This window comes from Cyprinus carpio, chromosome A2, assembly GCF_018340385.1.
Source record: "Cyprinus carpio isolate SPL01 chromosome A2, ASM1834038v1, whole genome shotgun sequence".
NCBI lineage: Eukaryota > Metazoa > Chordata > Actinopteri > Cypriniformes > Cyprinidae > Cyprinus > Cyprinus carpio.
Window position 1 is genome coordinate 11,707,587 of NC_056573.1, and position 15,258 is coordinate 11,722,844.

The 15,258-nt window shown below is 36.3% G+C and overlaps 2 protein-coding genes across 6 annotated transcripts in view; both read right to left on the minus strand.

The window, feature by feature from the left end:
• The window catches only part of LOC109098212 (TGF-beta receptor type-1-like), a 56,425-nt gene extending 54,960 nt beyond the window's left edge, over positions 1 to 1,465 (minus strand). For both annotated transcript variants that reach the window (XR_006162020.1, XM_042773037.1), the window contains exon 1: positions 1,002 to 1,465. Coding sequence is in view for 1 of the 2 variants with exons in the window: in XM_042773037.1 (XP_042628971.1) it covers positions 1,002 to 1,092 (91 nt within the window). In the remaining variant the exon portion in view is untranslated. The remainder of the gene's footprint in view (positions 1 to 1,001) is intronic.
• A 1,239-nt stretch (positions 1,466 to 2,704) lies between these two features.
• The window catches only part of LOC109100544 (collagen alpha-1(XVIII) chain-like), a 35,963-nt gene continuing 23,409 nt past the window's right edge, over positions 2,705 to 15,258 (minus strand). For 2 of the 4 annotated variants that reach the window (XM_042773064.1, XM_042773051.1), the window contains 28 exons: positions 15,089 to 15,208; positions 14,427 to 14,489; positions 14,202 to 14,237; positions 13,939 to 13,980; positions 13,071 to 13,133; positions 12,822 to 12,857; positions 12,590 to 12,673; positions 12,442 to 12,507; positions 12,104 to 12,139; positions 11,085 to 11,147; positions 10,515 to 10,604; positions 10,399 to 10,434; positions 10,251 to 10,304; positions 10,102 to 10,158; positions 9,948 to 10,007; positions 9,783 to 9,824; positions 9,170 to 9,194; positions 8,980 to 9,054; positions 8,504 to 8,529; positions 7,820 to 7,918; positions 7,564 to 7,708; positions 7,311 to 7,375; positions 7,080 to 7,208; positions 6,814 to 6,915; positions 5,964 to 6,026; positions 5,676 to 5,873; positions 5,437 to 5,552; positions 2,705 to 3,813 (listed from right to left, as the gene is read on the minus strand). In XM_042773064.1, the coding sequence (XP_042628998.1) occupies positions 3,597 to 3,813; positions 5,437 to 5,552; positions 5,676 to 5,873; positions 5,964 to 6,026; positions 6,814 to 6,915; positions 7,080 to 7,208; positions 7,311 to 7,375; positions 7,564 to 7,708; positions 7,820 to 7,918; positions 8,504 to 8,529; positions 8,980 to 9,054; positions 9,170 to 9,194; positions 9,783 to 9,824; positions 9,948 to 10,007; positions 10,102 to 10,158; positions 10,251 to 10,304; positions 10,399 to 10,434; positions 10,515 to 10,604; positions 11,085 to 11,147; positions 12,104 to 12,139; positions 12,442 to 12,507; positions 12,590 to 12,673; positions 12,822 to 12,857; positions 13,071 to 13,133; positions 13,939 to 13,980; positions 14,202 to 14,237; positions 14,427 to 14,489; positions 15,089 to 15,208 (2,208 nt within the window). In that variant the 3' untranslated portion in view covers positions 2,705 to 3,596. Of the gene's footprint in view, positions 3,814 to 5,436; positions 5,574 to 5,675; positions 5,874 to 5,963; positions 6,027 to 6,813; positions 6,916 to 7,079; positions 7,209 to 7,310; positions 7,376 to 7,563; positions 7,709 to 7,819; positions 7,919 to 8,503; positions 8,530 to 8,979; positions 9,055 to 9,169; positions 9,195 to 9,782; positions 9,825 to 9,947; positions 10,008 to 10,101; positions 10,159 to 10,250; positions 10,305 to 10,398; positions 10,435 to 10,514; positions 10,605 to 11,084; positions 11,148 to 12,103; positions 12,140 to 12,441; positions 12,508 to 12,589; positions 12,674 to 12,821; positions 12,858 to 13,070; positions 13,134 to 13,938; positions 13,981 to 14,201; positions 14,238 to 14,426; positions 14,490 to 15,088; positions 15,209 to 15,258 lie in introns of all 4 variants that reach the window. The other 2 variants (XR_006162022.1, XM_042773060.1) reach the window with 2 other exon arrangements.

Genomic DNA, 15,258 nt, shown 5'->3' on the forward strand with positions numbered 1-15,258 from the left:
TATCTCGTGATATTTAAAAAAATAAAATAAAAAATAAAATAAAAAAATAATTGGAATGGGATGTGTTGTAATACACAAAATCATTGCTGTAAGGTTTTAAACGTAATGATTTAAGTGTCATATCCTATGACAGATGAAACAATTTAGTGGGCGTGTACTATTGTGAAACAAGAGAAAACGCCTCTGATCAAACAAACTGTTGCATCCACTGACGTTCGATCACATTAAATTTACTAAACTAAAAATAAAGGATGGAAGATATTAGTTATCTCCGAGCTGGTGTTCTGTACCCTCTGTTAAGAATAGCCTGTGATATTTGTAACGTACAGAAATAGTCCGATCTGTTGTTACACCTCAAGGAAACATGTAAACCAGGTTTCCTGTTAGTCTTTATAACTCGTCAACACATAATGCACCGAAATGCAGACATTGATGTCACTCGTGCGGATCGGAAATTAAAAAGAATCTGTCTGGGCTTTGCCCTAAAACCACTGGAATTAATAAATGAGTCGATAGGGAGTTTTTTAAATGTCATATTATGAACGCAAAACTGTCAAAACACGTGCGGAACAGACATGAAATAGGAACTGATTGATGGTTAACTGCTGCTCAAGCTCGCTCATGAAAGCAAATATGGTCAACAGTTTCAGATGACTGAACATTTGATCTAGAGGCTGTTATAAATGAACAGGAGCTTTGAAGTATGGTAAATAAATACCGGGTCGCGATATCCAAACCTCGCGCGGTGCTCCGATTGCACGCGCGAGCCGCTCCATCTCCCCCGTCCGAAAAACGCACACTCGTGCTAACTGCTGTGGATGTGACCGATGTGACGGCACGAAAATCACTAAACACTCATGCCAGAGCGGCTTCCTATGACCTGCGCCATATTTGAATACCCCTAGGTAGTATTCTGAAGAAAAAAATTAAACACGCGCGGATAAAACTTGAGAAATATAGGAGAGGGGTAACTACGAAGTGTTACAGTCCCGCGCACTTACCTCGTGCCTCCTGGGTCACCGTGAATACGAGTAAAGTCAGCAGTAACGAGCGGCTAAGTAATGTTCCCACGTCCATCGTGGTAGAGAGCATTCTTTAGAACTGGTCAGTTTTTTTTTTCCTCACACATTCAAGTAGTCGGGTCTTTGCTTCTAGAAAGGGAGCGTTCTGATTGGTCACCACGGAGAATTATGCTCCGCCCACATTGTTCACGCGTTACCCTGTCTCAGTCCAGCCGGGCAGTTCGGCTCTGCTGTGCCTCAAAATTACTGTAAACCTGTCCTGTGAATGTAGTTAGGAAATGTATCTGATCATTCCAGATGCAGTTCTTATGATTAGGGTTTCAAAATAATTCAATCAAGCTAATTGTAATGAGATACTCATGGCAGTAATTTTGTATAAAAATAAAAACAGCTGAGGCTGAGGAAGAGCTTAAGATGGTTTGCTTAGCTGGTTTCCACAGGGCATTGTATTGAGAAATCTTTTACTATATAGTTAATGTATTAATAAATAATAATAATGCATTTTATTTATATTTATATATATTTTTCTATATTATTTTATAATATATATTTATTATTGTTAATTTATAATAAAATATATTTACATCATTAATATAACATGCAGTTATATAATCTGTGTAAATGCATTTACGATGCCTCTATGCAGCATTAAACAATCTAAACACTGTAAATGCACCTTTTTGTGATACATATGTTGCTTTATATGCAGCTTTTGTACTGCCCTGGCAGACATATAATAAGAAAATAAAAAGGCTTTGAATCATAAATGTATATGGCCAGAAATGAAAGAAATATATGTCCTCAGAATGAAATAAGCCAAGCCAGACACAGCCTGAAGGCAGAGATTGATTATTAGTGGTGATATCCGCAGTTAGTGCACTGCAGCAAACTTCAGTTGGGGCATTTCTATTCGTCCAACAGCTCAGAATACAACTAGTTTGTGCTGCAGACAGAGAAAACACAGACAATAACATGATGACATACTAAAGAATCAGGGTCAATGATGATTGGTTATTAAAACTAAGTTTAAACTGTTTACATAATTTTTTAGATAAAACTTGGCAATAAAAACTTGAGGAAAATTTGATGTAAATAAATAAATAAATAGGTCTAAATAAATAAAAACAAATCAAACAAACATAAAAAAGCAACAACACTAAAACATTATTTGTGCCAAGCTTAGCTCTATAAATAATTAACCACATTATACCTTTATAGTCTCTGAATCAAACTGTTTTTACAGTTTTTAAAACCACATATCCTGTCTTGTATGTCTCCTCTCTGCCCCCTTGTGACCTAATGTATAGCAAAAGTTTGGGGTCAGCAAGTTTTTATTTTTGAAGGAAATAAATACTTTTATTTAGTAGAGGCATGAAATGTTACAGTTCTTTTAAACTTCCTATTATTCAAAGAATCCTGGAAAAAAAGTTTCAGGGTTTCCACATGCCATATTCAGCATGTTAGAATGATTTTTGAAGGATCATGTGACACTAAAGACTGGTGTAATGATGTTAGGGTTTCTATTTTTCAAATTTTGCTTGTTGGTGTTATAAATTCAGCTTTCCCACCACAGGAATAAATTACTTTTTAAATTATTTTATGTTGAAAGGAGAGATTTCTTTCAAGAATATAAAATAGTGTAATATTAACTTAGAGACAACTTAGAGAAAGACGAGCCACACTTATAAAACAAAACATTTATTAACTCAGCACAATTCAAATATGAAAAAAGAACAGGGGAATTCTCTCTATTATTGTTTCATACTTATATTTGACTTATATTTGACTTTTTCACCGTTACTTACTTTCTAGTCATCTTTCTAAATATGTCATAGAAAGATTAAACACAGTGAAGAGTTACAGTGTAATGTTGTTGTGGCTACTGTCAACTTTTGAAATTAATGCCATTTAAAGTATGTACTTGTTTTAGTTTCATGTGCTTTTACATTACAAATTAGACATATTGCTAGTTTAAATGCAAGTTCATAGAATGGAGCTTCATGGGTGTGAACAAAACAAACAAACAAACTAGGCCTATTAAAAAAAACACTTAAGAAATTATTAATACAGTGCATTTAAACAACTTCCAAAGCACCCTCGTTTGAATAGGGTATATCCAAATACTGATGTCTAATTATTGGTATTTAATCTGATTAAAAAGAAGCAGCTTTTATCTATCAACAGTTGTGGTTTCGAATTTGTACACAAGAAACTCTATATTAGTCTTCGTGAGGAGGAGTTAATATCATCCGAAAAAGCACACTGTAATGTGGTGAATTCATACAATGGATCTACACTTGCTTGATATCTGGCTGAGGTATTCTTTGGTATTCTAATAGTTGAATAAAAGTCGGTGGGTTGTCGATTGAACAGTATCAGTGGGTGATTTATACATATTTACATCATGCTCAGAGAAGAAGTGAAACATGATTGCAGTGCCATTTTCCCTGGCTTGTAACTTCTTCTCACAGGAGCTCTCTTCCTAATAAAAGAGTAGATTGGATATTTCCCCCAGCAGGCCAGCTACTGCTGCTCCCTACATCTGCCTTGCTTGACTGTAAAATTGTCAGCTTTCTAGTTCCTTTTAGGGCTCTGAATGTAGCTGTTCTCAATGCAAAGCACAATGAAGTGGTTTGAGCAGCTACGCGTGTGCTGCCCCAGCAGTCTTCCAGTCTGCAGAAGAGACGCCTGTCCAGTCACTGCCATGTCATGCGTTCTCCAGGCTTCACAGTAGTTAGTTGTCATTCGGATGCCCGCGGTATTCGAGCCGTGCCACACCAGTTTCTGAGGCCTTAAGTCATAGTAACGTGAAATTTATCAATTTATTGTTCATAATATAAGAAATAATATTTATTTAGATAAATTGAAAAGTTAAAAATATATTTAGAAAATGCTTATATGTTTGTATATGTTTTGTTTTACTTACTGGCATTTTACTTAATGTAATAATAAAATGACTTAAATACATGTTTATAATAGTTGTGTACATTTTGTTTAATTGGTCCCAGTTTACATTATAGGTGTCTTTAAGTACAGTGTACAATACAGAATGAATTGCTGCTATTGAGGTGGGATGGGGTAAGGTTAGGGGCAGGTTTAGTGGTATGGTTAGGTTTAAGGGTAGGTTAAGGTGTAGAGGTTGGATTGACAGTGTAATTACAGATGTAACTACAGAAATTAATTACAGATGTAATTGCAGGAAGGTATTTTAAACATAAGTATAATGTAAAAATATGTATGTACACAATAACTGCATCGTATCAAATGAATAATTTAAATGTAAGTACATAGTAGTTAAGGACACTCAAAGGGTTAGTTCACACAAAAATGGAAATTATGTCGACTTCTTTTTTTTTTTTAGGAAATATGGTGACTAAGATTAACAAAATGCAGTATCAATTATTTGTTTGTTCATTATTAGATAACTAATACATTACATATTGTAAGATATAGCAGCGTTTCCCAACCTTTTTTCAGTCAAGGCACCCTTTCAAATTTTTACAAAATTTATGGCACCCTACACAAACACACACACACACACATACACACACACACACACACACACACACACACACACACACACACACACACACACACACACACACACACACACACACACACACACACACACACACACACACACACACACACACACACACACACGTCAAGCTTAGATAAATACAAAAGAGCAAAGTTAAAAATAAAATAAGGTCTAATAGTAGTATTCAAGTACAGGAATGTAATAATTAAATGAAAAAATAACATTGCATAGTGTTCACAGAATAAATTAAATCTAGATTAAGCTTTGTCAAAGTTGTTTTGTTGTTTGATAAAATTGACATAGAGAGTGACAGGTATTTATAGGCTGCTGTCCCTTTAAGACAGTATACACGATCACTATAATGATACACATCTGTTTTCTTTATGGTTATGTTCACTTCACTTAATACCATAACCAACTGCGTTAACGAAAATACTTGCCAAAACAGGTATTTTAAGATAATTTTGTGCGTATGTGTCTGTTCAAGCACAAAGAGAGACGAAAGTGAACTGATTTCTGTGTCTGCGCTTTCTGAAACACGTCTCTCTGTGTGTGCACTTTTGAGAATACCAAATTGAGTTCTCTTTCATCTCTTTTTTTGCTTGAATGGTAAGACTTAGAAAAAAATGTGCAAATTATGAACTTTCACTCTATGATGGTTAAACTTTGCAACTAACTCGCGGATCATATGCATGCTGAACCATGAGGCCTGGTCCATATGGATCACAGACTTTTTTACTCGACACCCCTGCTCTTGCCGGACAGCACCCCTGGTTGGGAAACACTGAGATATAGAACCTTATTCAAAGTGTTTGTAGATAAATTCATTCAATTTACATGTCTGAGAAAAGTGAAAAGTAAAAAGCTGTTTACCAAGCCTGATCTGTCATGACGTTTCGTCCGTCAAAGGAATAAATCGGAGTAAGTGGATCAAAAACAGCCCCATTTCCAGAGAACATAGATATCCAGCTGCTGAAAAGCACATCTCCCTAGAGAGGAAACTCAAGAAGCTAAATTAAGATGGGCTGGACTTAAAATTACATGTAATGAGAACACATTGATCAACAACACTTGATTAAAATCTACTATTGCAATCATGCTCTTTTACATACTTTGAGGTTCACCACCGGCAAGCTGAAGTGGTCCCCTTTCTTGACGATGCTGGAAAGATCTTGTAGGTGAGAGGAGAGGAAAGCTCTGTAAGTGGATGTCAGGCCCCTGGCACGGGCCTGCTGGTAGCACTGATAATCTGCCCCTCGGATTCCATGCATGTCCCCTGAGAATGGGGCATTGAGTGCCACCAGGTGCAGCTGAGAAGATCAAAGGTCAAAGATCATGTCAAAGTGCTCACCTTTTCATATCAATTATTTAGGATGCAACAAGGTTTAAGCAACCCTTACTGCTGGCACTGAGTGTGCATGCTGTGGAAAAACATGGTTGCCTGGCAGGAAGCTCTTTAACTCCTGCAAAAAACATTAGACGTTTACATCAGGCAAATTACAACTGAAATTACATTTTGATTCTAGAATAATTACATTTTAATTCTGGAGTATTTTAACAGTTCACTTGATTTGATAAATGGAGACAAGCAATGAGGATATCGGTGCCATATCGGTTATCGGCCAATATTAATTCACAAGTTTATGTGCCCATATAATCTTAGCGTAAGTGGTAAACAGATTTGGCTTGCTGTCTGGGGCTCAGAGAGGATATTCTACTTGAGCTCTGATTGCCCCCCTATAGACAGAAAGATAAATTGGATATTGGATATTTAATTGTTAGTGAACTTAATAACATCATTAAATTAATAATCTTTACAAATCTCAAACAGTGTGTTTACTGTTATTTAAAAATTTAATCAAAACTGTTAAAAATCTTTTTTGGTAAATTAAATAAAGTTGAAATAAAATAATAAAAAAAGAATAGATATATTCATTAAAAATAGAAATGACTTAAGGCTAAACAGAATTAAAAAAACTTTAATCAACTAAATCAACTAAAAATGATATAACAACAAAATAAACAAAACAAAATTTAAAAAAATTAAAATTAAAATAAAAATGAATTATAGAACAAATAATATTTAAATAAGGCTGATCTTAAAATGAATATATACTATTCATACTGTATATTATAATAATGTGATGTCTAAATTCACTAATAATGTAAAATGACTGTATTATAAAATAGCATAGAATTTTAATATCAGCTGTGTATTGGTTATATCATACATAATATGAAAATAAGCACCTGGCTATGAACTTTAGGTACACTGTGGTCGCTGGGTCTGCTCAGGCCTTGTGACAAATCAGATGTGGAACTGTCTTGGGGAACTGGGATTAGCTCTCCTAACTAAAACACAGAAAACATTTGAATAAGCATTCAAAAATTTTATATATATATATATATATATATATATATATATATATATATATATATATATATATATATATATATATATATATATATTATATCTATTTCCATTTGTTATGAAGGGAAATATGAACAGTAAATACCTCAACTTTCTTCCAGCCCCCTCGTACCCTGAAGTACAGTTCACTCTTATCTATGACATATGCCAGAGTCCCTTCTGCACACTGACTAGTCTCTCTTATCAAGGTCTGAGTGTTTTTATATGTTCTCACCTGGGAAGGCAAAGTAAGCAGTCATAAGATAGACAAACATTAAAAAAGCAAGATGCATTTAATCTTTTATGAGCTTGTTGAGTTTTGTGCCATCTGACTTACAGGGTTTCCATGGCCAGGAGCACCAGGTGTCCCTGGAGGACCTGGATGTCCAGGTAGACTTGCAGCTGAGACAGAAACAAATAAAAAATCATTTTGATGCATTTGTAAGTTGTTGATAAGAAGTTTTAAGCCCTGATAAAGTCACTCAGAATGACCCTGGAGAGAAATCTGTTTAAGAATGCATTCGGGCTTGTCATCTAAAAAGTTTGGAAAAGTTCACTTTTGCAGTCATGATAAAGGTGTTTGTAGTTACCTGAGCCATATGCGGACGGAGTGCCTGGCGGTCCAGGAGGTCCTGGTGGCCCTTGTGGTCCTGGCCTTCCAAAGCCAGGCGGTCCTGGATGGCCTGGGTAACCAGTGTCCCCAGGAGGACCAATAATAGAGTCCCCTTTAGGCCCCTAAAACACATAGCATCATATTGAGGCTGGACTGTGAGAGGGAGACACTTCTACTAACATTTATCAAAAGAAGCATAGTCTTAGTTCGTGTCTTTGTTTCAGCTGACTTACCACAAGGCCTCTCCTCCCAGGTAGCCCTGGTGGGCCAGGCAAACCTGGATCCCCTTTCTCTCCCTTTTGGCCCTTGTAGCCATTATCACCTTTAGTACCCTTAGAGACCCACACTCGATATTGTTAACAACAGTAATAGGACATGAAAAATCATGGATCATGAACAAAAATAAACTGTAGATGTTGTGATCACTCAGTAATACTCAGTAATGTTACTTATGTCAAATTTGATACATTTTAACTTGTTTGACCTGAGTTTGAAAACCCTGTCATAAGATGTGTTCACACCAAAGATAAGATTCTAACTTCTAAAAAGCATTCACATCCTCATAATTACAGCTTGTAAACTCTGAATTATGTACCACCTGCCTGCTACAATGTCATGTGGAAACACTCATCCTGGCAGTGGCTGCAGGAGCAAAGCGTATTTACTGTAAGTAGCTAACTCATGTTTTTAATATTTCCTATAATTGATTTTGCATACGTCCAAGTCAGAGGGCTAAGTAGAATGTCAGAGTTGTCATGTAGTAATTACGGTAATTACGACATAGCAGGAATGCACAATTACACACAAGGTGTGTGCAAATTTTTGTCCTGTTAAAGTTTTAAGTGAGCGTATAGATTCTATACAAATGCTTAAGATAATTTTCACATAGATATGTGAGACACTGAACAAGTGCTTACCACATAACCATGAGGAAACATAGGCACTGTGAAGAAAGAAAACATAAAGATCATTGTTGAGATCTAGCCACTGGACTGTCTGCCAGTGCCATACAGACACTTAATGCAAATTTTTTTTATTAGTTTATATATATTAATTAATGAATTAATTCAGGGACAAAACATTATCACATTAATATGTAAAACTCTATGTAAAATGTACCAGATTTAGCCAGGGTAAGTAATTTTAATCTGTAGTTCTATAGCAGGTTGAAAAAAATATATATAAAATTATATATATAAATAAACATTTTAATTCTAAAATCCCTATAAATGTTCACAGTTTTGATTTGTCAACCACATATATTAAATATGGGTGGAGCAAAACCATTAAGAATCATAAAAAAACAACATAAAATTAGGTCATTTAATCAATTATATACAAATAATACATAGGTTTATAGTTAATTTCCCAAAATAAGGCATTTTTATTATACCTGCAGTTCCTGGCAACCCAGGATTTCCCACATCACCCTTGTCCCCTTTGACTCCTAATGACACTCTTCCATTGCCTGTTTCAATTTGAGAAAATATTAAATATATTAAATATATTATACTATGTAAAATATTCTAAACAAAGAGTTGAAAATGCTGCTACTGTATATATGAAAGGTCTGCTACATATACCTGGTTGTGAATTGTTGTTGTTGACCTGTAAGATTTTTTGTTTAAAATTAGACATTTTGGAGAGAACAGAAGATGAAAATATTGTCTGATATTAAACATTAAAAACAATATGAATCCATGCATATGCTAACGTCAGCATATTCAGGAGTGAACGGTTTTGTTAGTGAGACATCCCATAATACCATGAATTCACTGCTGAGCCCAACAAATGTTAGAGCTCATGCAACATGCTTTGGTGAGCTTAGGAAAGCACCTCAGATGAGATGAGATGAGATACTGGGTTAAAGGACCATGGAGAGACACTCCTGAATTTGTAAATAACAGCATAACGCAGGCATTATTCAGTTGCAAAATAAATATAAAAATAAACAATAAATAAATAAATTAAATAAATTAAATATCTATGTTTTAAAATGTAAATTAATTATTATTATTTTTTTAATTAAACCTGTTCTATGCTGTTTTTATGGCCATGAACCCAGGAATAATCCAGAAGCACCTTAGAAAGCAAAGTAGGCATGGCTAGTGAATTAGGAGGAGGAGCTGAGCCAGAAGGACATGAGCCACACCCAAAGCCAAACCACCAATCAGAGAATTTCACTCATTAACTTACTGGTATTTTGCAGTGTGGTTTAGGAGGAACTGGGAAAACTGTCCAAGATTTAGAGCAGAATCATTTTATGACTTTTCTGAAAATTGCATTTTAGGATGAAGCACACTTGAACAAACTCAATTTAATTTCCATAGGCTGCATATCTGATAAGAAGATCAAACTTACTCCATTGAGGCCAATTACTCGTCCTGGTGGCCCTGGAGGTCCAGGGGGACCCGGTGGACCCTTGAATACAGTTATGCCATTATATTTAATTAGATTTAAAAATATGAAACATACTGGAAGCATTATGTCACAAAGAAAAAAAAAATTAACATACAGGGGGACCACTAGAATGTCCCTTATCCCCTTTCCTTCCAGCTATTCCAGGCCGGCCCTAAAATAAATTTGAGGGAGTAAGTGGAACTAAACATTTATGAGACTTATGAGTGAAATTGTAAACAAACAAACAAAATGTATAAAACTAACCGGTCGACCAGGAAGTCCATATTCTCCTTTTTGTCCAGGTGGTCCAATCGGCCCCTAAAGATCAAAGAAAAACACACATATTCTCTGATAGAAGTATTTATGCATGTATGTAATTATTTTTTTTGTGTGTGAGAGAGATGCATCTTACCACAATCCCAGGCTGTCCAGAGGGGCCGATGTCTCCCTGCAAAGTACAACAATGTCAATGTCAGACCACTGAGGAACAACACAAAAAGTTCAAGCTCAAACGTAAATAGTTTCAACCTTCATTCCCTTCGGTCCTCTGGGTCCTCTCAGGCCTGTTATTAGAGAGCCATCAGCAGCTATGGATACCCCTGGCTCCCCCTTTTCTCCCTATTAGACAATACAACAAATGACATTCCATAACTTTACTATAAGGCAATCATGATCAAGTAGTTCTAATGTAGTTTGTCACATATGAGTAATAAGTGAAAAGTCTACTTTCATTAAAGGTGCTGTAAGCAGTTTCAGCCAAGTTCTGCTAACCTGAACACAGAGAGAGAGTGTGGGCCTCTCTTTGGCAGTGTTTAGAGTTTCTGGTTTGTCCTCAAGAGACCTATTTCAATGATCTCTGAGTTGGTAAAAGCATTTTATGTGTGCTATTCAAATATAGCTTAGAGCACCTTTACAGTAAGCAATCAGATGTGAAGGCTAAATTACAATGGTAAAGACAGCAGCTCAGATTTATGAATACTTGAAAATAAAATGAGCCCTCATTTGGAAATTTGTCATGTCAATCATGTGGTAATGATGGGAGAGTTTGAGCTTCTTTATGTACAGCAAGTTATATCTGATCACATTTTAAACTCATACCTTTAGTCCTGGAGGTCCTTGAATACCTGGAAACCCAACTTCACCTTTTGGTCCTCTTGGGCCCTGAGCATTACAACATTCAAGCAAGTTAGTTCCACCATTATAGTGGTTTATTTGCAATTTTATAACCCTAAACACCAGAGTAAGCTCAATAAAAGCTCTACTCAAAATCATATGAAATGTAAAAGAATATTCTCAGCTTAGCCAGTGGCAATTTTGATTACCACAAAAATTTGTTTCAATTTGTTACTTTACTTTTTGTAAAAAATCAAAAATCAAGGTTATAGTTAAAGTGGATGTGAATGGGGCTAATTAGCAAAGTATATCATTATAGCTAGAACTTGCAATGAACCTGGAATTTTCATTTAATAGTTGTTTCTACAACAGAATTTTGAGGTGAGAAAAATTTACCAATCACCAAAATATGAATGAATGAGGCATTTATATAGCACTTTACTGTGTATTGCTGTACACCCAAAGCGCTTTACAGTCATGAGGGGGTCTCTCATCAACCACCACCAGTGTGCAGCATCCACCTGGATGCTGCAACGTCAGCCATAGTACAACAGCACCAATGCGCTCACCACACACCTGCTACAGGTGGAGAGGAGAGAGAGAGCGGATGGGGATTATTAGGAGGGCATAACTGACAAGGGCCAGTGGAGGGAATTTGGTCAGGACACCGGAGATACACCTCTACTCTTTACGAGAAGTGCCATGGGATTTGTAGTGACCACAGAGAGTCAAGACCTCGGTTTAACATCTCATCCGAAGGGCGGTGCTTTTTACTGAATAGTGTCCCCATCACTATACTGGGGCATTAGGACTCACACAGACCATAGGGTGAGGACCCCCTGCTGGTCTCACTAACACCTCTTCCTGCAGCAACCTTGTTTTCCCAGGAGGTCTCCCATCCTGGGAAATTAGCTTAGCAACTTTATCATCATCAGCATATCATCTTGAAATAGTTTAGTGTATAATAGTGTATAAAGCATACAGAAAATGAATGGCATTCTTACAGGGAATCCTGCTCTGCCGGGCAAGCCTTCAGGGCCCTGCAACATGCACCACACACACAAAGAAGCAAGCAAAAAAGCATTAGCAATGATACGGATGTGATGCATGATCAAAGAACAAACCCCTTCCAGATCATGTGGAAATGCCAGGCATTTAGCAGCACTGTGCTGTGAGGGGTGCAAGATCTTGCAGTTTTATATATCCCCACAGCTGCGATTGCTGCTGGCACATTTCTTGCTAAATGTACAGTAGTTTAAAAACAGACATCTGTACTATCCATGTTAAAAGTACAGGATCTTAAAAAGCTTTAGAGGGGAAAACAGTGAGCTGCTTTACGTACCATAGGGCCTGGCGGTCCTCTGATCTTTGTGAGGTTCAATTTGGCTGCAGTATCATTAAGAAGGAGCTGGAGGAAGAAAGAAACCATTATCTTTTAGGATCTCAAGCAAAGTTTAGCAGCAAAACAGGTTACCAGACTTTATACTTACATCCTGGAAGTTAATGATCGGTCCAGGAGGGCCAGGGGGACCGGGAAGCCCTATGATGCTCAGACCATCACGACCTTGCTCACCCTAAGTCACAATTAATAAAACAATTTACAACATATTCTACACACAAAGTGAAATTGGTCTCAGTCTGCAAAAATCATACTGTGTTTATTTTGTTTGAGATGAATATGATCATGCATTATTCATCATTTGGTGTGAAACAATAAAATACCTTCTCTCCCAGACTGCCCTTGTCCCCCTTTGGCCCCTGTTTACAGCAAGGTAACAAAAAACAGCAAAAACATTTATTGTGCCACAGCTACTAAAGTCATTTTTATCATTTCCATGCTACATAAGAATCTACCCATAACTTATTACAGCTAGAACACTTATTTAGTATTTCAGTAACTGTACCATTTGAAACATTATTATATAATCTCTTTTCAAAGTATTCAGAGAATGCAAGAGATAGAAGACTGACCCTGGCTCCTGGGAAACCAGCTGAGCCTTGTATTCCATCCTTTCCTGGGGATCCTGGTTCACCCTGGATATAAGAGACGGGGATCAGGAAACGTGTTCATGACATTAGCCCTATTCGGATGGTAATTGTTATTGTTATTAAGTTATTTTCAACAACTGCAGGGGCCTTTCTCTGATTTTACTGCCTTCCAATTTCAGAATGTCTGTGTTTTTCTCCCACCACCCACATAAAACCATTTACAGTACACTAATAGTGTGTCCATTGTCCTATTATTAAATAAGATATTTAAATAAGTAATACATTAATTTGATGTGAATTACAATTTGAATAGTGTTTCCTATTATTACATAAAATATTCATTAATCGTTTGTGCAATGCAGTGTGACTGAACATGTGGCTGACCATGTGAAAAGTGCAAGTACATGGTTCGAAAGAACTCACAACTATACCGTGAATTTATCTTCATTCAAAACACCTTAATTTTATCACTGAGGAGCCAAGCAGATTTATTTTTACAGACATCCCCATGAGACACAATTACCGTCTGAATAGGGCTATTGTGAAATAAAATTCATTTGAGTTTAGAAGGTATTTAGAGTTGTCACGATCTCTAGCTGGAGTGCCCATGAGCTTTGCAAGGGTGTTTATATTAGTGTTCCTGTCGCTCAGTGGTAGAGCATTGCGTTAGCAGCGCAAAAGGTCATGGGTTTGATTCCCAGGGAACACACATACTGTTAAAAATAATGTATAGCCTGAATGCACTGTAAGTCGCTTTGGATAAAAGCGTCTGCTAAATGCATAAATGTAATGTAAATGTTATATGTACTTATGTAGCTTTTTAGTGTTACTATAGTGTAGTTTGACAAACCTTTATAGACAAACCAGGGGCTCCGTCAGCACCAGGAAGACCCTACAGAACAGGTATATTAATAAAATATAATATATTGTTAATTTACCCACACAAACATACACCAAAACCATTACATTGGAATGAATGAATAAATGAATCAATCAAACAATTAATAGAAATATATTTAGTTTAGCCATAAATTTATTTTAATACTGCTTTTTGATAATCAAAAGACTAAATACAATAAAAGTCATACTTAATATTTCAGAGGATAAACAGACCTGAGGTCCTGGTGGGCCAGGTAGACCAGGAGGCCCCAAAAAGAATAAAAAAAATAAAAATAAAAAAAACCTCAGATAAGGTCCATTCAACAAACAACTTTTTTTGTGCACAAGAAAAATGATGTTTGACCAAGGTAGCATGCAATGATGCATCCAAGGTTAATGAAGGACCTTGATATGTGAATAGAGAATGACAAAATAGTTGTGATGGTTTTGTACACTCACTTGATAACCTTTTGAAATTCTGGCTCCAAGAAACAATCCACTTTCACCAGAACCCTCCAAATCCTGTCGGAATAAAACACCTCCTGTCCTTAGACTAATGAGTACAGAAGCAAAACCAACTCAAAAGCCACAGAAATAATAATCAAGGTTCTGAATGGATGAAATGGTGTGCAGACCCTGAAATGTGATGTTTGAAGAGTTTCTACCCCAAAGAACTGGTATTATCTCAAAACCAATTTCTTTTAAGGGTTTGTTTTACTTTTTAAACTAAAATGCTTTAATTCTTCATTAAAAGAATTAAAACATATTTTCATAACTAAGAATTGGAACAGATGCGACTCTTGAATTATCATGTTATTGTCATGTGAATTTAGCCTGTTTTGCTTTGGCCTTTGATATGGAGCACATTTTCCACAAAATCGTGCACTAAGTACATGACCTTCAAAGGCTAAGCAGGCAAACCTGACTTGTATTTAAAGTATGTATAGTTTTTCAAGAAACATTTGAGATCTGATTATCCATGATTATAACTGTTTCAGATGAACCTTTAGCAGTAGTCTGTTGTTGACCATAATGTCGTGCATTTAATGTAAATCCCAAAAGGTTTTTAACCACCAATGAGTCTCTAAGTAAAATTGATGACAGCTTAGGATTTTTCAGACCTTCAAAGTGTCCGTCATGAAGTTATTACTTAAAGGTCCTGGTGGCCCAGGAGGGCCAGGTGGCCCAGGTACACCCCTCGGTCCTATAGGTCCAATAGGACCAGGGTCACCATTTTCACCCTTTAGAAGAAGAATGGAAAGAGAAAGAGAGAGAGAGAGAGAGAGAGAGA